This window comes from Acipenser ruthenus, chromosome 3, assembly GCF_902713425.1.
Source record: "Acipenser ruthenus chromosome 3, fAciRut3.2 maternal haplotype, whole genome shotgun sequence".
Classification (NCBI taxonomy): Eukaryota; Metazoa; Chordata; class Actinopteri; order Acipenseriformes; family Acipenseridae; genus Acipenser; species Acipenser ruthenus.
Window position 1 is genome coordinate 9,370,991 of NC_081191.1, and position 26,416 is coordinate 9,397,406.

At 34.8% G+C, this 26,416-nt stretch overlaps 1 protein-coding gene across 7 annotated transcripts in view; it reads left to right on the forward strand.

The window, feature by feature from the left end:
• Nucleotides 1-24,496, forward strand: part of LOC117435502 (ETS translocation variant 1-like) — a 28,434-nt gene extending 3,938 nt beyond the window's left edge. For all 7 annotated transcript variants that reach the window (XM_034058705.3, XM_059011940.1, XM_059011942.1 and 4 more), the window contains 9 exons: nt 4,461-4,514; nt 12,263-12,392; nt 13,214-13,405; nt 13,966-14,213; nt 18,800-18,865; nt 19,734-19,802; nt 20,027-20,196; nt 21,398-21,499; nt 21,778-24,496. In XM_034058705.3, the coding sequence (XP_033914596.1) occupies nt 4,461-4,514; nt 12,263-12,392; nt 13,214-13,405; nt 13,966-14,213; nt 18,800-18,865; nt 19,734-19,802; nt 20,027-20,196; nt 21,398-21,499; nt 21,778-21,999 (1,253 nt within the window). In that variant the 3' untranslated portion in view covers nt 22,000-24,496. The remainder of the gene's footprint in view (nt 1-4,460; nt 4,515-12,262; nt 12,393-13,213; nt 13,406-13,965; nt 14,214-18,799; nt 18,866-19,733; nt 19,803-20,026; nt 20,197-21,397; nt 21,500-21,777) is intronic.
• The last annotated feature ends 1,920 nt before the right edge of the window (nt 24,497-26,416 follow it).

Genomic DNA, 26,416 nt, shown 5'->3' on the forward strand with positions numbered 1-26,416 from the left:
AATGGCTATGAAATATGCAAGCATTTGCAACATAAATAATGTTCGTCTTTCTTTTTAAATTCCACTGTATTGTAGAAGTCTTTGGTAGTACTGCATGTTGTGTTTTTTTTTTTTTTTTTTAACCTTCTTAAGAAATTGTAGAGGTCAAATATATTTTGTTGTTTATTTTTGGCCTAATTTGTAATTACTTGGTGTGTGGGAAAATATTTAAGCAACATTTTCATTTGTATGTCTATATATTTCCATTTTTGTTTTGTTTAATTAGCAAAATAAAATAATTATTATTAAAGATAAAATCGAACCTCTGTCCATTATTTGAAATCTTACTAAAGGATTTGAATACTTAATGAACCATTTTAATAATCAAAAGTGTAAATAAATATGAAAATCGATGCAAAAGTTTGCCAGAATTTAACTCTCCAACATCTCACAATAAGGCCAGTAAAATAAGGTTTCAAAATATACATGTAACAAACTTTCTGTAAAAGTTTCTGTAATTTTGGATAATATTCAACGTTAATTTTTGTAAACTGTGAAATCTACTCAACACTATATACTGTGAAAAATACTACAATTTAATGTATTTTGGGAGGAAAAAATCAGAATTAAAAATTTTCAAAATGCCTGAAATGCCAAACCCTGTTTCTAACATACAATGAAAAAGCACTAAGCTCACTTGAGCTGACAGCAAAGTTTTAAAATAAGGAAATCTGTACTCTATCCAACGAATATATATAGTTTTGTTAGAAATTGATAGTTCTTGCTCGAGCCTTTTGACTTGAGATATGTTTTTGGTATTGCTGGCAAAGTAAAATGTATTAGTATTAAATGGAAAGTTTGAACACTACGTTATGGTATGATAGTAGATCATGAATTGAATGTTCTCAAATGTTTGAAAAATGTATTACTGCTTCAGCTTTTATCTGAAAAGAAAACATTTATAACATTGACTAGGAACCAGCTCAATCTATTTGTTGAAGGAGATGAAATAAAAAAAAAAGTGGTGTAATAAATCTATTTTTTATAAATTTATATTTTACAAAATGGTATGCGTATGAAGCTATTTTGATCCTGTTAAGCTTTAAAATATGTACCGTAAGAATATAAGGAATCCTATAAGTAGTTTTAATATTTTAGATTAAGGAGGTAAAAAAAAAGGTGTCTGTCCATTGACTGACAAAGGTATTACTGTAAAGATTACAATTTTACATGTCTTGATTCATAGAACAGGGTATTTCATCAGAGATCACAGATTTAAATAATTACTTCCTGTTCATTACAATAAAAATGACCACCAACCCATTTCTAAGATTTATTCGTTCAGGTAATTGAAACTAAAAGAAAAGCCTATATTGGATGGAATGAATTTCCGACATCATGAATAAGAAAGTTGATGGGTTACTCTCAGCCCTCCATAAGTTTTTTTTTTTTTTTGTCAAAATTATTTAGATAGACAGGTTAAAAGTTAGATGTATTTTTGGATTTAAACTTAAGGGCAAAATATTATTTTTTCACTGCCTATAGCAACACCCTTTTGTACTTGGAACAAAAGATCAGGAAAGGCATATTTAAACATAATAGAATTTGCATGACCTTTTTTTCAGGTATGCTTCAGTCTAAATCCGGTAATACTCTGTTAAAGATTGCTTCTATAGAAAGTTCAAGTTTGCTTTGCCTATTCTTACTCAAAGGGTGTGACGTTGCAGGTCTGTTAAACCCACATGCTTGGCCTTAGCCAATTTTTTTTTTTTTTTTTTTATGAATGGAGGCAGAGCTCCAGTTCTGCTGTCTTCAGGAATTGTTTGGTCAATCAGCTGTCTCATTCACTGGCAGAAAGAATGACTCATACATCTTCTGGCTTGTTTGGCTCCAGGTCGCTGTTTTATCCACACAGCTAGAGTTTTATTGGACGAAGCAAGTTTTAATTAAAACATTAACCTGTTTGTGAACTTTGAATTAACTTTTTAGAAGAAAAATACCACTTATTTTTAGGTCATAGGGAAAACTTAAAAATAGGCAATTGATTTAATTAATGCATTGTACAATCATTTTAACATCAGTTCTGAAGTTATATTTTTTGTAATATTGTTGATAATTTCATACTCGTCAGTCATAGTGGTACATTAAGAGTACCGAATAACCACGTTTATCCATTCCTTGGTCAGTTTGTGTTTGAAATTCAAGCAGTATTTACAGCCACCTTCACTTGCATGAGCTGTAAGTAGCAAACTGCAGTATAACTAGGAGGCTGTGTGGTCCAGTGGTTAAAAAACTGGGCTTGTAACCAGGAGGTCCCCAGTTCAAATCCCACCTCAGCCACTGACTCACTGTGTGACCCTGAGCAAGTCACTTAACCTCCTTGTGCTCCGTCTTTCGGGTGAGATGTAATTGTAAGTGACTCTGCAGCTGATGCATAGTTCACACACCCTAGTCTCTGTAAGTCGCCTTGGATAAAGGCGTCTGCTAAATAAACAAATAATAATAAAAATAATAATAACTAGGTTCCATTCCTTCACTAGAAAATTAGAAATATAAAAAAAAAAAAACAATCCTCATCAGGCATGTAAAACTGTAGGTGGTTTACCCCCCACTACCACATCTCGGGAACTTGATTTCTTTCAGCGACGCACACTCTTCACCTTACCCTGCTACACATACTGTGAGGTAAATGTCATTGGAAATGTTGACCTTTCTTACTGGGAGTTGTTATCTTCAGCCAGTGAAATGGCTTGCATTTGCAAAGTACTTTAAAATGTAATATGTGCTTTAAAACTGTGTGACAATTACAACCTAATGCTCATCTGTGTTGTAATGTAGTTATTACTCCTGCAAAGTGTAGAACTATGATTAGGTAGCATTTCTTTTTCTGATAACCTGTTACTTCTCTACTTACATTAAAGGTGAATATACAGCTTACCTTACCTTGGCTACCTTATTGATATTGTTAGGGTAAACACCCTTACCTTGGTTACCATATTGGTATTGATAGGGTAAATAACGTTACCTTGGTTACCGTATTGATAGGATAATCGGTTACCTGCATGATATAATTAAATAGATTCAGCCCAAATACATTTTACAGATCAAAACCATTTTCCTTTTACAGCCTCTAAAGGAACCACACCCACACTAAAACTAAAAATAGTTATTTAATAAGGTAACTGCATTTTATTTGTCTGTCACATCTGTCTGGCTCATCATTTGCAGGAAAATTGTAGCTTTGATACTGAAAAAAATAATAATTTGATGAAACGCATACTTTGTAACCCTATGAAACTATTGCAGTTGCTTTAGATACAATTGGAAGTGCATGTGTGCATAGGATGTATAACTACCTAATGATTATTTTACTTTATTTTGTTGTTGTCCAAATTTTCTTTGGTTAGAACCTGTGCAAAAGTAAACATGGGCACAACTTAGCATGCCTTTCAAAAATACACAACATGCCTGTACTTGAAAAAAGAATAACTCCAACAAAATAACTGAAAATGGGTACTAGAGAGAAGTGTATGTTTACCTCTTGCTTTAAATATCAATGTGTTAATGATATAGTGCAATTGAAACTCCCAGGACTACTGTTAGGGTGATGATCTGAATTTGGCCTTGGGGATGTGGCAGCTGTCTGTTAAAGAAAAAAATAAAAAAAAATAAACCTTTAGCAGTATAGATCAGTGGGGGGTGGGGGGTGTTTAGTGAAGACAAAAACATAACTTTCGTTTCACTGCCCATAAAACTTGATAGTTTTTGGTATTTTTTCTTTTTGTAACAGAATATTACTTATTGATCCTGCGTAGCTGGATCTAGTATAGCAAATACAAAAGAGCACAACAAAGGTTTAAATGAACCCTTCCACTACATTACTTGCTATGTAACAAGTGAAGATTTATTTCTAAAGATTTATAAGTTACTCCTTTTGAGTCACATTTAATTGGACTAGTAAAGCTTAAAAGCAGGCAAGGGAAAAAATGGTACATGACGATAACAAGGATAATCTTTTTATCTGATACATGATCTAAAGACATCCTTAGGACATTATATACATTCTTTTTTTTTTTTTTTTATAACAAGATGCCAAACATCAAGATGCTTCTCCGTGCTCACTGGAAATAGTGTTGTTTGAATTAGTCTGTTTTATCTGCTTTTGTTGAAAAACCTTCTCCTTGTCTATAGCTGAGAAAGAGGAATGCATTCTAAATGAGACAAGCAAGACATACAGGCCTGTAGGTGTCAATGCTTTTAATAATGCATGTCTCTTAAAGCAGTTTTTCATTCATTAGGCTTCAAAAAGTGAAGTGCATTACTAGAGTGTAGGTGAAGTGAAGATGAACTTTGTTGCTGAGTTGTCAGTGGGTTGACAATATTTTTTTACAATATTTTTACTAAACTGTACGTGATTGATGGTGTTCTTTGAGTATGCTCCATGTGATTTTATAAAGACCTTGTCATTCACTTTTTTACAGCTCAAGTTCCTGACAATGATGAGCAGTTTGTGCCAGATTTCCAAGCTGAAAACCGTAAGTGTGACTCATTTGTTGTTTTGTGCTGGTTTTGTTTCTAATTCTGATGGGTTATTTGTACTTGTTGTCACAAGAACCCATGTTTTGCAGTGATATAGAAAGGTGGCACTCCCATGAATAGGGATGTTTTGGGAGTTGGGGATACGGATTGGATTAAAGGTGTTGAAGACCGCACACTGACAGTGTAATTCATATGACTTTTGTTGCTGGTGGCAGATTGAGGACCAATCGTCATATTTCTGACAGCCGTCAATCAACTTTTGGTAAAATTCTGTTAGCAGTTTGCAGCGTTAGAGCAATTATCCTTTTGTAGTTCAGGTTGTAAATTAAAAAAAATTCGACGATACATTCAAGTGCTTTAGTTTTGTTTTTGTAGTTGGACTTGGTTCACCACATCCAAATATTTTGTCAAGTCCCCTAATGTTTCCTGGTTAGTGTCCTTGTTGTTCCTTTCCAAATTGGATATTGTCAATGGAGCAGTCAAAAAAGCCAAATTCTGTTTAGACCTGCCTTGGGTGTCTTATTTCTGTTTGTATTGGTTGTAATGATTTTTTTTTTGTATGTGTGTGTCTAGGACACCACTGGATACGAGACACTGGTCGCAGTGGTCTTACTTCCAAGTAAATATAAATATATTTTCTTAACATTTCTGTTCTGCACAGTTGTGAGGGAGTGAGATTGAGAGCTGCTTGCCAGTGAATACTTGTGACAATTCTGCTAGCATTTAAGATCACACTGTTTGCTAATGTAGAGGAGACTGTAGTTGACAGTTGTTGGGCACTGGTCCAGTTCAGCTGTGTTTGTGAATTTTTATTTATTTATTTTTTTTTAGAAAGAGACAGAGTACAAAATCATGGGCCTAACCTTTAAAAAAAAATCATTAAAACAATAAATAAATAAATAAATAAATAAATAAATAAATAAATAATGTATGTACTTTGGCTGAAGTAATTCCTGATAGCTCTGTTACATTTAAGTTGGAATGAAAAGACTGGAATATTATTAATTCAATCAAATACAACTATATATATATATATATATATATATATTTAATGTACTGGTATATAAATAATTTACTTTCAGAGGATGCTGTAGAGAGCGTCAAATGGTAAATGTACTTAATACTGTACCTATTTAAATACACAGCGTTGATACAAAGCACTTTTATTTTGAACTTCATATTTATCGTAATTCTGTGTATTATTTATTTCTTAGCAGGTGCCCTTATCCAGGGCCAAAGTGTGTCATAGATTCACTGCTGTGTCTGTGTTTCCTCAATAGTTTATAACTGATTTTTTGATTACATTTAATTTGGTAATGTCATTTTTAGTATGGTATAGAATTCAGGCAGTACTCTGAATAGATCCCTAACCAAAATAGAGTGTACTCCCCAGCCTACTGTATTTTATTATTTTGAAATCAACATACTTATATTAAATAACAAGTGGCCTCTCAATGCCATTCACTTTCATTGGGATTACAAATCTGTTATCATGTGATTAACATGAAAACACAAAAGGGTCCCATCAGCTAGGGACAGCAGTCTGTTGCCGAGCTGAATAACTGATTCGATTAGAAATCAGACTCGGAGCAGAAGTAGCACATATCTTTATTAAAATCAGCAGCCTTAAAAACGTAAAACTCAAAATACTCCTCATATACTAAAACTAGAGGACGCATGGATAACCGTGTACAAATCTTGACTTGGTTTTGCATGCTCTTGGATGACTGTTGCTGTAGCTCATATAATAGATATTGTAGTTATTGCTTAAGCTTTACTAGAAGTTTCTACTTTTCCCTCCAATTAATAATTTTCACAATAATATTGTGTATTTGTAAATAGGTATCAGATGTACTGTGTTTACAAATCTTAACTAACGTGTGCCATATCTGTGGCAGAAGATCTATTTTGGAAACTAATTTAAAATGGTGCTAATTTATCCACATAAGAGACCTATCAATATCGAACTTGTTCTGCCTGCGGAGTCACTTTAACTGAAAATATGTTGAGCCAGTAAATGCACATTTTAATTGATGGCAACCCACTTAAACAATGCTGTGATATAGCATGAAACGGGTGACAGAGATTTGCCGTGAGGCATGATGTTCTGGAACGTTCACATCTTAAATAATTAGCTCTGTTTGTTAAAGGGGTAGAGTTTCCTTTTTATTCCCTGCAATACGTCCGTTTCCATTTTAAGCAGATTAGATAACACTTGTATTTAACAAGCCTAGGACTATTATTTTCTTCTTTGTTTATTCCAGTAGCTTTACCTTGAAATTGAAAATGAATTCAGCAGACAATCAAATCTTGGGAGTGGCTAAGCTCTTCACTACCTAATAAATGTTGACGCTTTGTAATTTTATTTTCTTACTTTTAATTAATCAAGCATAATTGTTGGGGTGGAGTCATTTAAACAATTTTTTCGGTGCTGCAGGATTTCTGGAAAGCAGCCATTTTTGTATTTCTGTATGGATCATGGTATTTTCATTATAAAAATGTTATTAGCAGTAAGTCAGACAATCATGTGATTTTAAATGTATCTCAGATAATTTGTAAAAAGAGTTATTATCGAGAACATTTCCAGCAGAATTGGATCTACTTCATGTAGAGAATCATAAAGTGTGGCATACAAGCAATGTTTCCAGTCTAGAAATCTTCTAAAAGCTACATCTATTTTTAAAAGATCCATCATAAACAGATTCACATTAATCTTGATGTGATTTGAAAACTTTACACTTGACATGCTGGCTGGAGAATCTTTAGTTCCAGCAGAGAGTGCAAAATTTAGTGCTATTGATCAGCGTTTTTAAATCTAGCGCAGAAAAATCTATAGTGACATTTTCCTGTCAATTCAAAGTGCTCCCTTTTTGTCTTTAGATGCAGTGGTTTTAAATTGTGTTGCTGCATTTAAAGTTCATTATTGTCAGGTTAGTCAAACAATGAAAAATTACAAATTTATAAGGAAATGGTATATTTGCCTTGAAAACTGGACATTTATTCTTATAGATTTCTTGCTTGAAATGTATCTTTCTCTGATCGGAAGTTGCCTTGCACAGTAGTAGCACACGTACAGTACAAGCACACACATCCATGTTGCATTAAAACAGTAAAAGTACTACTAAAGTATTTGGCAGCAGGGTTCGTATTTTATAACCGGTTCACAATTCTTGTAGTGTGTTCCTTTTCTTGGCTGTATGGCAGGCATCAGTCTCTCACACTGGATCTCTTTGATAACCTTTTTGCGGCATCTAACACAGCTGGCCATTATCAATGCTTTGCTCCCCTTTTCTGCTTTATTGAAGCTGCAGTAAGAAACTCCACGATGCATCAAAAGGTTAGCAGCTAATCAATAAATGCCTCCTCCTCCTCCCTGAGATAGAACTGGCATATTGATCAGAGATAAAATGGCTGCTTATTTCTCACAAGTGCTGTTATTGAACATTAGAAACCTCAGAGCTTTAACCCACCAATCAGGAAGCTCCTTTGCAGGGCACTGCCACACAGAAGAAAAGCAAAACGGTGACATTTAAATAAATTGGTACATTTTAAAGATTCACAACGGTTACAATAGCAATAACTGTTAACCAGTTTCTAATTGTAATATAACCCTGAATATTGGGGCCTCCCCTACAAGGAAGTATTTTATTGATGGAAGAAAGGATACAAGGATTTTAAGATTGTACGCATTTGGGAAGTGCTCACAGTAGTGCTTTATTAGATAATGGCACTGCTTACCCATTTCTAACTGTAATAAAACCCTGACTATTGAAGTATTTTAAGATTATACACATTTAGGAAATGCACACAGCAGTGCTTTATTTGCGCTTAAACTGGAGCGACTGCCATACCAGAAAATCACAGTTGATAACTTTTGTTTTTCTTCTTTTTAGTAAATCTTTAATCTCAGAAGCATAGTGTGACTTGCAAAATCATTCAATTTTGAAATCCTCTTGCACTGTATAAGATAGTTATGAGTTACATTCATGTCGTACTTTCCTGCTAGCTGCTCGTACTAGTAGTTATTGTCTGCTATACATTTGTATATTACAAGTTATTTTATGAGTGGGGTATGATGATGGGGTGACCATGACAATGACTTTGGTAAAAGGTCCATTTATCTTTGACCTGTGAATATCACATCGTGCTAGTGGTTGTTTGAGTTCATGGTTAAGAAGTTCTGGTTCTAATTACCAGTGTTGATGCTTTTCCAGCACAAAGGTGTCAGATGTCACTGTTGTCATAACGATTTCACAGTGCAGACTGGCACAGAGAAGGAAAGCCCAGGACATCTGATGACCCAGGGTCATTTCTTTGGATTCTCAGATAAGTGTACTGTACTCTGTTCACACGCAGAGAAACAGAACTCTTAACATTACAATCCCATCAATGTGGTCACAGAAATTAAATGTGGATAATGGGGCATCATTTCATTTTCTTCAAGAACAAAAAAAGCTATTATTGTAGCAAATGGTTTTAAAATAAGACTAACTAATGCATCCTGGATTTCAATCGCAGGTCTGTCTGTCTGTCTGTCTGTCTCTGTCTGTCTGTCTGTCTCTATCTATCTATCTAAAATCAGTGTACTGTAATGCTATTAATGGACTTGTCTAATGTAAAAGGTGCTGTTAATCTTGTAGCTTTTTAGTATAATGTCCAGTAACAATTTGAAGCAGTGGTTGATACTTCACTAATAAGGTGTTTACTGGCGATCTATTTGAAATTATGTCTTTCATTGCAATTACTCTTTCTTTATCTTAACAGCAGGCTAAGTTTTATTGGCATTTATTTAAAGCTTTTCAGCCCCTAGCCAGCTGGCTCCCTATTCGAAAATGCACTTCTGGTTTAGTATTAATGATTGGAGCTTTGATGCTGGCTAATAGAGCTATTACAGCCAGTGAGCCAAACAGCTGGTGATGATGAGACTGGCCAATGCAATCACAATAATGACATAATTTGGATTTTGCAGACACAGAACATTCTACAGTTAAGAAATCAGACAACTGATTGATTCATCGATTCAGTAGGTCAGTGTTTGTATCAAATGTCCTTTTTAGGTTCAAAGAGAAACAACTGTTCACTCTGAAAAATGGTTGTTACACAGATCCTTTTCCGATTTGTGAGTGATAGGTCTATCCTGATTTACAAAAGTTTGATCATCATGGACTTGCCATAAAATTGGTGATTTTTATTTTTAATTTTTTTTTATTTCTCATGATATTTATTCTTATTTATTTTATTTTACTTGATAAACATATTTGAAGTACTGTTTTCCTAAAATTTCAGTTTTGACTAGCTGGCACAGTATCTACAGTAGGGGACTTCATTACATTTATAGAATTGTGACCCGACAGAAAACGGTTTATCAAATCCTAAACTTTCTAATCTACACAGCCATCATATATTTAGTACCGAAAAGAGCACCCACACAAGCAACATGACTGTAGGCTAAATGAAAATACTGTAAAACATGTTTGATTGCAAAAAATATATGAGTGTGACGTCACAGAGGAAAATCTGTGTACCAAAATTATATATATATATATATATATATATATATATATATATATATATATATATATATATATATATATATATATATATACATATATATAATATAAGATTTGGTTGTCTAAAGATCTTAAAGTAAAGTTAACCAAATTGCACCAGCATTGTATCAATTACAGTAGGAAAAGAACAGGTACCCATACAGTATATAATGTAACTACAGTATCCTATGGTTTTGCACTTTTTACAGTACAATCACTACACTTTATGTCTGTTCAGGTTTTCATTAAGCACTGACTTGACCAGTCTATTGCAGATTTAATTCATTGCCATTTTGAGGCACTGTAAACATGGATTAATGGCTCAGAGGAAGGTCTCTGATCTCATAGTTGAGATTAGGTACAGTAATGGGTTCAGGGAGTACTTTAGCTAGGGTAAATGTACTGGAAGGAGCCTTTGAGGGCCTGTGATGTATCTGAAGTGTCTACTCCTGTTATTAGGGAAGATTCATTTAAAGGGGCAATGATTATTCTATATCAGTACATGTACTGGTACTGTACATGTTAACGGAATTTCCTGTAATTGGCAAATGGGGTCTCTCTCATAAAACCCAATCATTGCTAAATTGCATTACAGACTTGTTTTTACTTTAGCCTTTAACATACAATTAACATACATAAACAATGTTATTTATATGCTCATCTTCTTTAGTACAATTCCTTCATATTTCAGTTATGAACTGCTTTTTTTTACAACAATTACTAAATTGTACAATACGCAGATGCTGCAGTAACCTTTAAAATAATGTATAACTGTACAGTATATTTCATATCAGTCTAGCATGCAAGATCTTATAGTGCCGTATTAGTCCAGTATATGCTGTTGCTGACTTGATCTTGTGATTATTTTTAATTTGAAGGATTTATAAACAATCAGAATGCTGCTGACAAGATGGGTTGACCTTTACATTTTAATGTGAAAACCTGTCAACCGGAAGACTTGTCTGTGATCGTTTTTTTCTTTCTCTTCTTATCTCTGAATCTTGCAAGGTTTCTATAGAGTGGAGGTTAAAGGGGAGATAGGATGGCTGTGTGTGTGCGTGTACGTGTGTGCTTACTTGTTTCATAATTCACAAAAAGTGAGGGATTGGTCAGAAATCATATTCCATGAAAAATGAACTTAAAACTCCTAACTCTCAATAATTATTAGATTTGAATACAAGTGCAGCACTGATTAGTTGTATGTGGTCATGTGCTATCAGCAGACATGACTTTCCAGCCATAGACAACACTGAAAACTATATCTACAGCAAGCAGTACATGGAAGGGAGACATTTCGGCAGAGAAACATGTACTGTAAGTGGAAATGTAGTTTTAGTTATTCTAGTGTATCTGCCATGTTGCTTGTTGTATATGCCTTCAGATTGAACAGATTATAACATCTTTTAAGAAAGAAATAAAAAAAGAAACAATCCACCAGAAGTTAACGGGCTGAAACACTTAGCAATGAAAGCAGCCGTGTTCAGCATAGGTAATTTAATTAGGGTTGGTCATGACTCCAGATGATGGGGATTTGATCAGGAATCATTTAGTACTTAACAGCCTTTTACATGCGCTGGGTCCATGTGGGAAGGTAAAGTAAATTGCACAGATTAATGTGGTGCTTTGAGATGTGCTGGTGAGATAGAGATGGGGGTTCTTCAGAGTCTGCCTTCCCTTGGAGAACTTGGTATTATTTAATGAGAATTCAAAGTGTCTAGAGTATAAAGATTATATATATATATATATATATATATATATATATATATATATATAATCTTTTAATTAACACTGTAGGTGGTTTCTTTAAAATATGCAAATACAGGGCTTGGTGACATTAACGAGTATGAAATACTCAATGGTGGTATATGTAGTAATACTAAAATAAACATACAAAAAAGGATTTCTTTTGGTTTCGTCTGTCATCCTTTTTGGTTCAGGTTGTTATATACTGCCTTTTTCTAAGTAATCCTTACTAATTCTTAAAGCTGATTTCTTTAACAGTGTTATTTCATCATCTGGCTTGAACATAAAACAAAAATGAAAAAGTAAATATTGAGGGTAGTGAATTAATCAAGGGTTGTAAAGTAACGGGGGTGGGGGTGGGGGGAGCACTGCACTGCACTGTACATTGGATCTGTCTTTACTGAATGCATTTTATGCTGACCTCCATAATCGTTTGGTTTTTCCATCTGTAGTGGCTTTCCATGGTCTCCCGCTGAAAATCAAAAAGGAACCCCAGAGTCCTTGCTCAGAGTTAAGCTCCACTTGCAGTCAAGAACAACCTTTCCAGTTCAGTTATGGGGAAAAGTGCCTGTGTAATGTCAGGTAAGAAAACATGGACTACCCGCTGTACTGTATTTAACTGGGAATAATGTACAATGATTTGTGTACCTTTTTTAAACACAAAAAATATGTGCATAAGAAGCCCCTAAATATATGTTAACCACATTTGACAGAAAAATACTATTTAAAGGCTAACCATAATAATACAAAAAATCTAAGCTTTGCTGATTAAAATTTTATTTGATTCAGGAAATCCTGAAAGTATGGACAGAGTTAAAAGAACTTGAAACAGACTATCTGTTAGTTTTAGAAAATAGTTGATTTATGTATGTGTACAAATCACTTCCATTTAATAACTACGTATCAAATTAGCTTTAAAGATTAGGTAAACGTGTGTTGCTTTCACAGTTCAATAGAATTTCATGTAATTCATTGAAATCATATCGAGAGAAACCAGCACAGCTTCTCATTTATATGTGCTTGTTCTTAATATGTCTGCATCCAAACATTTACATTGAACTATGACCTGTGTTGGATCTCTTTTCTTTAAAGACTCCATAATGACTGTTAAGTAAGTGGGAGACAGAAACATTTGGTAGTTTTTGCATTTTTGTTCATGTATTAAAAACTCCTATTACTAAACCTAGACTCTGGTGTGAAAGTATTGATTTAGCAGTCGCCCGATTGTTCAAACTCCTGGCACCTGGTAAGTTCAGTAATGTACCTAAAAAAGGCATTGTATGTTCAGTAATGTACCTAAACAAGGATGGTATGATTGACAGGTTTCACCCTGTCAATCATACCATCTTCAACACACTATCCTAATGCATAAAGTCTTTGAATTTGCTGCTTATCAATCACAGTGCCTATGATCAGAAGCCACAAGTGGGAATGAAGCCTTCCTGTTCACCGACACCATCCAGCAGCACGCCAGTGTCCCCTCTGCACCATGCTTCACCTAATCCAGCACCAACTCCCAAACCAGACAGGACCTATCCTTCTCACCTTCCACCGCCCCAGCAAATACCTGACAACTCTTTCTCAATGGACCACAGGTGAGGACATGAATGAGAAAAAAAAATAATGGAAGTTGTTGTGTGCTGTATGTTGAAGCTGTCAGTTTTTGCTTGGTGATTGTGAAGTACCATGAACATAGTAAAACAGTGAAAGTCTCTAAATGACGTCTTCCTTTTTCTAATGATAGAAAGATATAAGGATTTCAAACTACTTTATATGGTAGTAGTAGGATAGCCAGGAGGTGTACGGTCCTGCACTTGTTGGAACTGGACAACACGTAATGGATTTTAAAAACCAGCATAACAAAGTTTTGTTTGTTTGAAAAATGTCATTGGCCCTGTGATTTTATTTTGGCCCTTGCCAGTAATTGATGTGACATCAGTTTACCATAAATCACGATGGTATTGTGGCATTTGGATGTTTTAATGAAGCTTATATAAATTCTGCATTCTGAACCTGTTTAAAGTGTGACTTCTAGGCCAACTTTCTGCTCATAAAACACATACAAATACCTTTTGAGCTGACTTATTTACAAACAACAATTTCACGTTAAAAGGCTACGTTACAGTAAATAAAATTTTGGCCTTTTTTCTTCCAGATTTCGACGACAGTTGTCAGAGCCCTGCCATTCATTTCCCACCCCCTCTGCAATGTCCAGAGATGGTCGGCCAATGTACCACAGGCAAATGTCAGAGCCTAACATCCCATACCCACCACAGGCCTTCAAACAGGAGTACCCTGATCCCGTATATGAGCATGCTGCCATGGTTGGGGGTCCAGCCAGTCAGAATTACCCTCCATCAATGATTATCAAACAGGAGCCGAGGGATTTCACGTATGACTCAGGTTTGTAATGCACAATTCTTACAATTGCAACCTTGTATCCTGATGTTATTATTATTATTATTATTTATTTCTTAGCAGACGCCCTTATCCAGGGCGACTTACAATCGTAAGCAGATACTGATGTGAAGTTAAAACAATTTAAAAAGCGTTGCTGTACTTGAATTCAAGACGAGGGACCTATGAGGCAGAGGCCTTTTAGGTTGGGTCCAGGATCGGTGTCAAGAACTTATAAGACAAAATCAAGCATGTGGTTCTTTTTATTAAAAACAAAGGGGTACATGTGTAGTTTTCGTCTAATTCATACAATTGTAAACTGTCTAATGGACAAATATATTATTATTATTATTATTATTATTATTATTATTATTATTATTATTACTACTAACTGTAGGTCCCCTGTAGTCCACAAAAAAAAAAAAAATATATATATATATATATACATTGTCGTGTAGTCAAGTCAGGGTTGCCAACCTTGCAATTTTGTTTTTACTGACACAGATTTACAGTGGCCTTTTTTTTTTTTTTTACTGACATTTAAAAAAAACAAAACAAAAAAAAAAAACTGAAATAATAAAATACATTATAAAATAGGCCAGTTTTGTATACTTACATTTCTTTAGGTCTTATTTACTTTTTTAGGTCATAGATGGACACTGGCTGGATCGTTTGCTTAGTTTGTCTGAAGCTGGTGCTGTTTTTAACAGACGTCTTGATGGTCAGAATTCCATTCCATTAACAATTGATTTTGGTCTGTTTTTACAAGGTGTTTGTTTTTGTTTTTTGCAAAAAAGCTTGTTCTAATTCTGCAGTACTGTGTGGCAAAGCCAACATAACGGCAAACTTGGCAAGTGTATGAAAACGTGGCTCTCCGCTAGGTGTAGACAAGAGCACAATTTTGTGCCAGTTTTCATCAGCTGCCAGGTCCTGTCTAAGATCCATCAAGTCAGTCACTTGTTACTACATAAATTCTATCTAGGCTATCCAGCATATTTCAAATAACAATGTGTGGTAAAAGCATTGCAAGCTGGACGATGTCTCGCTGTGCTTTGGTTACATGGTTGGAGAACACGCCTGCTCATTTCAGCACGGTTGGCATTTTTCTTTTAATACTTTTCACGGCAATCACATAAGGTGTGTCATTCAAGCATTTGGGAAAACTGAAAAGCTTTTGAGATACTAGTACTTACTTTGACCTTTATTCTACTGTAACCCATGTACTGAACATAGCTAGTATTTATAGAAATACTGTTTTAGAAGCAGAATAATTACAGTATTTTGGGTAGCTTTACGCACTACTCTTCACACACAAGTGGAACAGTTAAATATTCTTCCCCCAATGTATTCGACTTAGTAAGACTACAATATTTTCTTTAAAAACAATTGATAAGTTTTGAGGAGTGTATAGATCTGTAATTGGATTATCTACAGTTACCCCTTTTTAGGACCCCCTAAAAATACCTAGAAAATAGACTTATACAAAGGTTTTTACAGTATGTGTAGCTCGCTTACCTGTCACTACCTCAGCATAAACCTACTTTATGGTTCAGTCCTCTAATAGGTTTTGTTTAATTGTATGGAATAAAGCACAGCTATCTTAACTTGTGGCTGACAATCTAGTGGGTGTTTTGACTAAGTTAAGCAAACAAGAAAACAATACCATATACATATTAGTATAGTAAAATAATTAAAGTATATTTCATTAAATGAGAACCAAAATCAAACCTTAAAGAAAAACTTTGTAGTTTTCAGTAACTATATATTTTTACTGCTGCTTTTGGTCTGATTTCATCCATTTCAATGAGGCCATTTATGTTTATTTAAAATCAGCTGGCTAAGCCCCTGAAGCAGTACAGTAGGTTGCATATGCTGTGCTTGTTTTTTTTGTTTTTTTGCCTAACCCTGTAATGTCCATTTTTTGTATCGCATACAATATACAATTCAATGCTTAGCCACCTGTCTATATCATTATGTTTTTAATCCAGCCTCACAAGCCAGAATTATATAATGCAGTAAAAAGTGTTTTGTACAAGAAACGGAATCCAGTTACATAAATATAGTAGCCTTTCTCATTTAAAAAAATATTTGGGCATTATAGGGTTAATTTTGTGTTATTTCACATTACCCTCTCCCCCCCCAAAAAAAACAAAACAAAAAAAAAACTTAGATTGAAATAAAGCCGTTCCCATGAAGAAAACATTTTCAAACAGTTTTTTCTTTTTATTTTTTATGGTGTATTAAATCTGTGTCAATCTGTATAAAACCTTAATGTTGCAATGGACGTGCCCATGGGAGGTTTGAACCTTGATTTCATTTGAGGATTGTTACTGTAATGATCTGGATTTACATTGTAGAGGGTCAAATGAACACAGGTCACTTCCGTAATCCTGTAATGGAAAGCTGCTTTAAACCAGCCACGTCAGCCCTACTGAGAGTAATTGGTCCTGCAAGGCCTAGGACTGCAAGCACAGCTCTGGCATGAATGAAGCTTCAGCAGCTTTGTGTTTCCATTCATAAAATGGTGGCAGAGGGAGGACTTGATTCTCCAGTTAGGCTGGAATGTGGCTGTTGCGCAGCTGCTGCTTTGTTAGATTATTTTGATAAAATGCTCAGCAGCAGCGAGTCTGCTTCTTGTAACATGAAACCTTAACACTGCCTTCCTGTTTTTCCTAGTGTAATAACCAAATGAGAGTCCGTTCACCAAATGAAGATGAACAGAGGGATTCAGTCTAAATTCCATTCAAAAGCATATTTGGCCAGTGTTTTGTCTCGCAGAAGGAGTGTCAAATGTTCTGAAGTAAAATCTGGCATGGTTTGAAGAAAGAACAATGATCATGGTTTTAGACAAACAAATTCTAGTACAGCACACGCCTAACATGAATTGTGGCCTTTTTTAAAAGTTCAGTTGTTTGGCTCGGCTAAAGTAGAATTACATTTGAAAAGATATTTTAAAATTCACTTTTGTTTTTTCAATATATTTGTCTGATTGCGGATTAAAATCTGAAGAGGTCTTTACTTAAGCCTGCAAAATGAAAAACAAAAATAATTTCATAGCAAGCTGTATACAGTGATGCCATGTAAAGTTTCAGTGTAATGTCTGGGAGAATTGAGCATTTAGTATAATTTATTACTGTAAATGCTAAACCTTGTCTATTTGCTTTTTATTATATCAGGTAGAAATGTAGGCAGGAGGCAATTTAATTAGCAGTAATTTCCTTGGGCCAGCCATTACTTTGATGAAGTTCAGAGCAATGTTTATGGCTCCTAATTAACTGTGTTAGTCATGTTATTGAATAATCACTTTGGAAATGTTTTTACAATTAGATTAGAGTCTGACCTATTATGATAGGCATGAATAATTTGAGAAAAACAGAATACCATTTTGTTATAATATATCCTGTTTGTTAAATATTTACCTCAAAGCTTTCAGGAGGATAACTAGAACCAAACCATGTTTTATCTGTACTTCTGCTCTTGCTAGCCTTCCTTCATTTTATGGAATGTACAGTACATTTTTATATTATTGTCTTTTGCATTTTGTGAATTAGCTTGTGTAACCTTCTCCAAGTTGAGAAACAAACATCTTCTCAGTAAACCGAAATTGTGCATTGATACACACAGTACTGCACCCCTGCTAGGAGCCATAAATAAAATGCAAGGCCCTCAGAAGTGGCATAACATTTCATCTTGTTATAGTACATGCAGTTCATAAACAGTTTAGACCCCTGCCGTACACCGATGAAAGGTGCCTTACCAAACCTGTGAAACTTGCATCAAGTGTGGCTTTTGTTATTCACAAACCAAGTGGTTGACTATCAGTTAATTATATATTTTTTTTTTAAATAATGTCAACAATTTCAACACATTCAGTTGTTTACTAAATCAAACGCTTTGGCGATATTCTCTACCTGTATGCAAACTAGTCAGAGAATCATGCATTGTTCTGTGTGCACAGCACCACTGTTACGAGACTTGCACATATAAACACATTACAGTAGCTTTATCTAGATGTTATATTCTGTTTTTATGTACATAGTTTATCTGCCTTCTTGCCTACTATATAACTCGGGAGGATTTCTCCATAAATCCATCAGTTATGTCTATTTATTGGAGGATATCTGATTTAAGGCTAACTTCCAATGGCACTCCAATAAACTAATTGTAATTCAAATCCGTTTTAAACTAATTGTGGTTTCTGTGTTAAAATTGATGGTCTTGAGGCCATGTGATCATTTTTATCTGGTAAGGTGTTATGTGTTTAATGTAATAAGCATCATATTTTTGTCAAATGTAATTTTAATGTCTAAAGGGTTCAGCATAAAGTATGGCAAATACATGTGTATACATTATTTAAAGCGTGTGTCCCTTATTTGTGTGAATTCAGATGTTATGGTTTCTAATTCCAGCTACTTTATTGTTAATCCAAAACAATCATACAATATTGTTGTTAATTCAAATTAGTTTTAAGGAGGTTGTGTTTTTTTTTTTTGTTTTTTTTTTACTGTTTTACTTTTGATAGATTAGCAGTGTGTTCAATTTATACATTTTAGTTTCAGACAATCCCTTTACTGTTTTGTTCTTTTCTTTAGAAGTGCCTAGCTGTCATTCCATATACATGAGGCAAGAAAGTTTCCTGACTCAGAACAGAACTGAAGGTAAGTTGTGGAAGCTGCTATTGATGTTAATTCACTTGGCTCAATGTGAAAATAAGAAGTCATTGTGTGTTGAAATTTGATTTTAACGTCACAGCTTAATCAGACCCAAGATAACCCACATTGCAGGCATACTTCTTCCTGACATATGGGAAAGGTCAAAAGTGGCGATTCCTTCTAAGTTATTAATAACTGGACTACATTGATAATCCATTTATCATGGTCAGACTCCCATTGAATTGCAGTCTGTCATTTGCTGTTTTACTTTGTGGCCTTAATTAGTGTGAGCTTGTTTCTTAAACATGCAGATTCATTCTCTTAATTCGCAGTAAAACCTAGAATGGATCAACTCCAATGCAATTGGTGTCTTGTTTCCATCTTAGCGTAAGTTTCTTCTTGTATTTCTAAATTCAGCAGCGTTTAATACCATAGTTATGGATGCATACTCACATACAGTATACTGTACTGCATGTACATTGTGTTGGCACAAAAAAGAACAATCCAGGTGAGATTTGAAGTAAATGTTTTTAAGGTGCTATTCAAGTTTGCACGTCTAATCGGTATTACAAATAGGCATATGAATAATCTCTTTTCGCTTAACATTTAGTTGTCAATCATTCCGAGGGTTCCTGGGTAAGGGTTCTATTGTTCTCATATCGAATAATCATTTTATCTCTAAATACCTAACTTTGAACTGGTCTGGAGATCATAAATGCCTTTACATAACAGACACCCTTATTCTATTCAAATCACATGGCAATATGACTAAAGACTAAGCCAATCAGTCACGGGGAGGATGTTTATGTTTCAGTATGTATGTGTCTAGTACATTTCTAGTACATTTGTTTTTGTATTTCATTTCCTGCTACAGGTTGCATGTATGATAAAGTACCAAGGCACTTCTATGATGATACCTGTGTGGTTCCTGAGAAGTTTGAAGGTGAGGTGTTGTGTGTTTTTTATTATTAATTTATTAGTGGTAGAAAGTGTCCTTTCTTAATCCAAACGTATAAAGATCACAGGTTACAAATATATGTCACACATACTTATGTAAAGCATTATTAACAGCTAATGAATGTGGTGATTTAATAATAACATGTTGAGGATGTAAAATAAAATAACCGCTTTATAAGGACCAGCTCAAATGTGTTGTTCTCGCTCTAGGTGATATTAAACAGGAACCTGGCATGTACCGTGAAGGACCCACGTACCAACGGCGAGGTTCCCTTCAGCTTTGGCAGTTTCTGGTAGCCCTCTTGGACGACCCATCCAACTCCCACTTTATAGCCTGGACAGGTCGAGGCATGGAGTTCAAACTCATAGAGCCAGAAGAGGTGAGATGTTAAAATCAGTATTTTCAGTTCTAAGATTATGATTGAAATTGGAATGTATTACAGTAACTTCGTTCGTAACTCTGAGGTTCTACTGTATCGTTCATTGTAAAAAAAAAAAAAAAATGCAATTAAGGCACACCTTAAATTACACCGTGTTGAAGTATTGCTGGTAATTCTGAGTACCTGTGACGTTCTCTGTTTTGACAGTCTGACAGAGTTTCCTCTTGAGCTTCTTAATAGATTGTCTGCGACAGGTGCTTTCTCACAATCCTTCAGAATGTATTTTTAATGACAACGTGTAAAGATGTGGTCAGCATTTTCTGTTAGAAGTGTGCAAGGCATTGTTATTTCCACTTGAGTAAATAAAGAAAGGACAAAAGTTACCTGTGCAAGAATAATGCTGCTTTAAGTAACTCATGTAAACAGATGGGATTGCTTTCTAAGAAATAAATGCAAAGAGGATTTCATTCTAATTAAAGCAGTACAAATCAGATTTACCCAGATTAATACTGGGATTACCTTAATTAGCCATTAAACCTTGATGCAAACAAGACAAGACAGGAACAATGCATGTTAGCAAAGGAAATCTTATGTGCAAGTCCAAACATGAATGCAATATTATCCTGGCCGGACAAGATAGCTGTCGGCTCTCAGCATTAATATAATTTAAAACCAAGAATGATAGATTACACACTGTCTCAGGTGCATCGGGCATTGTATGTCATTCAAATGAGGCAAGATCAGTTCATCTTCTGATCAATCACTGTTCCAAACTAGAGTTCATATATTTTGTACCAAGGATACCAAATACATTTTATTGCCATAGTAACTTAACCTATTTAATAAATACATACATCTGTGCCCTGTATCTGGGTTATAGTTGGTATCCTGGATGTTCTCATATGCACAAATTTTAGTTTTTACAGTGTAAACCTTGCTTTTTAAATCTCTGTTTGCAACTTTAACTTGTGAACCATAAATCCCATATATATATATATATATATATATTATAGTAAACACAACTAAATGATGCATACCTTGACAAACACTATTCTGGCTTGCTTTGTTTGTATTCTACCTTTTAAACTTGGAAAAGATAATCATAATGGTTATTTATGTATGTGTTGGGTTTACTCTGTCTTTAGTGCCATCCAGTTTGTGTAATTTGGGTCTTAAAACCAGCAATTTGTATCTTAATCAGGTGGCACGTCGTTGGGGCCTTCAGAAAAATCGTCCAGCCATGAACTACGATAAATTGAGTCGCTCCCTTCGCTATTACTATGAAAAGGGAATCATGCAAAAGGTAAGGAAATCTCTCCAATATCAATGCACTCTTCATACAGAAACTGCAAGTGACCTTTTACTTTAACACTTTTAGAATAATACATATTTACCAAAATGTAATAAATTAAGCCTTGGATGTAGTTTACAGGATACAAATGTCTGTGTAGTTGTTTTAGCAACTCAAAACTACCAAAACCAGATATAACACCAACTGCGACCACTGCTGAGTCTCGTAGAAGAAAAAGAGTTCACTGCTGAACATTTTAACCAGTGCACATTTTTTATTGTATTTTCTAGGTAGCTGGGGAGAGATATGTGTACAAGTTTGTTTGTGACCCAGAAGCGCTTTTCTCCATGGCATTTCCAGACAATCAGCGGCCAGTGCTGAAGACAGATCTGGAGCGCCACATCAATGAAGAAGACACAGTCCCACTGTCTCACTTCGATGAGAACATGGCCTACATGCAAGAAGGAACCTATTGTAATGCCCACCCCTATAATGAAGGCTATGTGTATTAATAACTGATGTGGCAAATTAGCCCTCAAATGCTTATGTATATATATATATCTATATATATATATATATATATATATATATATATATATATATATATAATCATGGCTCAAGACTGGATTAGGATTCACCCTGGTCATTTTTTGTATATCTCTGACATCACGCAGAGGGGACTTCTTTTCTGTTACACCCACGATCCACCATGGAATGCGCACTTTATTGATACAAACTGAAATTGTAACATAAATAGAGGGAAGTGGTGACTTTATACTGCTTTTGGGGAGGGCATTTCTGGAGATGGCAAGGTCACTGTTGAGCAAGAAAGGGTTTGCAATGTTAATTTGGAAGCTACATTGTCCAGTAAGGCCATTGACAACAATATAAAGAACAGAAAAGGAACTGTTCTCATATATAATGTCCGACATTAACAGAGAGTAATATTTTCTTGGTTTTAATTTTTTTTTCTTCATATCTGATTGTTTTCTCCTGCTGGTGTCAGCAATAGAGTTTATTCATTTCTTATTCTTGCAAATATATCTTTAACTTCATGGTAATTTTGAAGAGGTAAGATGATGCTATCATTTTAAAAGTTAGACTTGGAAAAGTGATACTATGGTGTAATAAAGTTCAGGCCACATTTACTGGTAGTAGATTTTTGACAAAACTTACTTACGTAAAGAATCCTATCCACATGCAAAATCCATTGGTATTACATATGTCCTCGAGATTTTTGGTCTAAAGCACTATCCGTGTCATATCCCCCCACCCCCTCAAAAAAAAAAAAAAAAGATCAAATATAAGGTCTAAGCAATATTTAGTATTGTGAAGATTTTTTTTTTGCACCATACTTTATTAAGCACTCCATAATGATATTCAGTAAATAGGTACTTTGTGGTTTCAGGGTACTTCTTACTGCTGTTTCGAATTTGTTTATACAATATAGGAGTATGTCAATAGAATGTGCTTCTGCTGCTGTCCTGTTTTCCGTAATAATCTTCATAAAGCAGGGTTAACTAAAGCAACTCAAAGCAATGCTGGAAGCAGCATTTCAGGACAACATAGATGACTTAGGCTATAGCTATGCTGTAAGCAGCTGTAACGCATTATTAGATGAGAGAATATTGTGCTTCAGAATGCTAAGGGAAATTATATACAGATCTTTTTGTATCTTTTGGTGGAATGGAAACAAAATGTATACAAAGTTTGACCTTGTAGTGCTGGCACTGTCTTGTTAAAAAAAAAAAAATAATAATAATAATAAAATACATAGCTATGATAATAAATGTAAAGGCAGAACATTTCTTAAATACTTTTTTTTTTTTTTTTTTTTTTTTTTTGCTCAATGAGATTGCAAACCGTGAATTGCAGAACTTGCGTGTGATGCTTGGCTTTATTTCAGAAAAAGCAGTGGCTCAGCACACGTCCATCCATTTTGACCCTTTTCTAGGCAAGAATACAGACATGGAACGAGCTTTTGAGTTAGGCAGGTCAGACGTGGGTGGGAGTGAAAATGCCACAGGATTATGAGATTCTTCAATGTCGCTATCAGCACATTGCTGGTCTGTCGAGGAGAATAATGACAGGGGAAGTACTGTAGTGCCCACTTCGTCCCTTTCTCCAACAGCAGTTCAGAGAGAGACGTCTGTGGGAATTGAACGCTGAAATGCATAAATACAAAGAAATAGCCTCGACTTGGAAGTGATTGCATTGGTCTCAGAGCACTTAGTTGAATGTTACAGTAGCATATTTGGTTTCATAAATAAGACAGTATCATACTCAAATGTAAAGGCTCTTGTAACATTCTGTACACTGAATTTGCTCCTTGATTGAACCATTTAATTGCATGCAAACAAGGAAAAACCACTTTTTTTATGGAAATAGGGAAATATTTTTTTTGAAAAATATAATTGCCAGTGTAGTAGAGGATGAACATTGTGTGCTGAAACATTTGATATACACCTAGTGACTTTTGTCTGTCAAGGATACAGTTCATTTTCATTGGAGGCTTCTTTAAAAAAAAAAAAAAAAAAAAAAAAAAAAGCAAAGATGTGTGGTGCTTACAAGATGTAAATTTAAAAACATAAATAATAAAAAATAAATTATTTTGAATGCCCCTTATCTGAGTTGACAAACTTACTAATAATCATGTTAAAAAAAAAGTGTAGTGGACATGGTATCTATGAACTTATACCTGGCTTTATTGTGTTTTTAATGTTTTAACTTTAATTTTTTTTTTTTTTTTTTTAAATATAAATAACTTGCGTCAAGGTTTATATAAAAATTGTCTAAATGCTGCTTTGGTCATTTTCTACAGGCAGATAAATAAATATGCCAGCTGAATTCTGCAGCGCTCTTCTGTATTTAAGATTTTTGTTAACGCATACTGAAATTATGATTTTAAGATTTTTGATTTTGTTAAAGCAATGAACAAGAACAAAGCCAACTTACTCAACTGTTTTATATTTAAGTGTCTTTGCCTATAATAAAATGGGGGGAAAAACACATTTTTGCAACTGAATGTGTTTAATTTGTTATCCTTTTTTTCTGAATCCTTGTTAAACAGCTTTATTCTTAGAAAACATGTTTTTTTGTTTATGAACATAACAAAATATCTGGTCAGAACTACACATGTAGAACATGTACTGCAAGCTGGTCCATATAAGAAAGTTACATTACCCTAAAAGGTGAGTGATTTTATTGATATTTGTGCACACCTCTAATAACAAAGGTCTAGCCATAAGGTATATTCCTAATCCTAATACACGTTTTCTTTCATAATAAGAGCAATTGCATTAAGACTTGTGAAACTATTTTTCAGGCTTTTTCCAAGCGACATTCTGATTTTTTGCTTTATTTTTTTAAACCTCAGCACATCTCAGCCTCCAGCCACCACTGAGTGAAACTGACACCATCCTGTACTTTTTTTTTTTTAAATTTTTTACCTCGGTTTTTCTCCCCAATTTTGTATGCCCAATTGTTATCTGTAACCTCGGCTCACCGCTCGCAACCCCCCCGCCGACTCGGGAAAAGGCGGCTGGAACGCGCGTCTTCCGAAATGTGCTCCTGCCAATCCATCATTTTTCGCAGTGCCGGAGGACAACACAGATCTGGCAGCTCCACTGCAGAACCACAGGCGCCCTATCGGCCACAGGGGTCGCTGATGCGCAGTGAACCATGGATTCCCCTGCCGACCTAAGCCCTCCCTACCTGGGCGGCGCTAGGCCAATTGTGGGCCGCCCCCTAGGAACCCCCGGTCACGGTTGGCTGTGACATAGCCTGGATTCGAACCTGAGATCTCCAGGCTATAGGGCGCATCCTGCACTTCACGCGGAGCGCCTTTACTGGATGCGCCACTCAGGAGCCCCCAACCTGTACTTTTAAGGGCTCTGTATCATTTTGATGAAACAGACCGCTTTCAAAATAACTCATTTAGAAATATTATTATTATTATTTGTTTATTTAGCAGACGCCTTTATCCAAGGCGACTTACAGAGACTAGGGTGTGTGAACTATACATCCGCTGCAGAGTCACTTACAATTACGTCTCACCCGAAAGACGGAGCACAAGGAGGTTAAGTGACTTGCTCAGGGTCACACAATGAGTCAGTGGTTGAGGTGGGATTTGAACCGGGGACCTCCTGGTTACAAGCCCGTTTCTTTAACCACTGTATACCGTATCTGTACTTCAAATTGCAAAGCTTCAGAAATATCTTTTATTATGTTTATATACACTTTCATGTTTACATTTTTCACAAATCAAAAGCCCAACAAAGTTGAACTTTTAAAGGTATGTTGAAAACATGTCACATAATTGCTGTAAAAGCTGTCTTCTTTGCTAACATATCCAAAGAGGAGTTGGCTTGTTTCTTGGTATACTTAACTAGCCCCAAAGTTATCACTTAATTATTATTATTATTATTATTATTATTTATTTCTTAGCGACAATGCAGCTTATTGTCGAATATATCCTACTATACTCAATACAGAATATCTATAAATTGTGAAACCTAATGTTATAAAAGCAACACTTTGTAAACTTTAGCTCAGACTCCATTCCTCTGTGAAACTTGATACCAACCTGGGACTTAAAAGGACATGTCTAAATCACTTTGAAATAAATGTAAAAATAAAATCATTTTTATAGTGACATTCTGTCATAGGAGACGAACTGGAATGTACAGCAAAACCACTTGTGTATTGTTCAGGAAAGCTCACTTCAAGTTGAGATGTCGTCCAAAGTTGATGGAAATCATGAGACTTTTTCACCAATTTAGTTTGTTTGGATGTTCTAAATATTTCAAAAAAAATAAATAAATAAATAAAAAACATTGCTCACAGATTTCCCAGTAAAACAAACAAAACATATATAAATAAATGTGGATTAAGTATCTTGTATGTTTTCTCTGGTATTTCCTGAGGCAT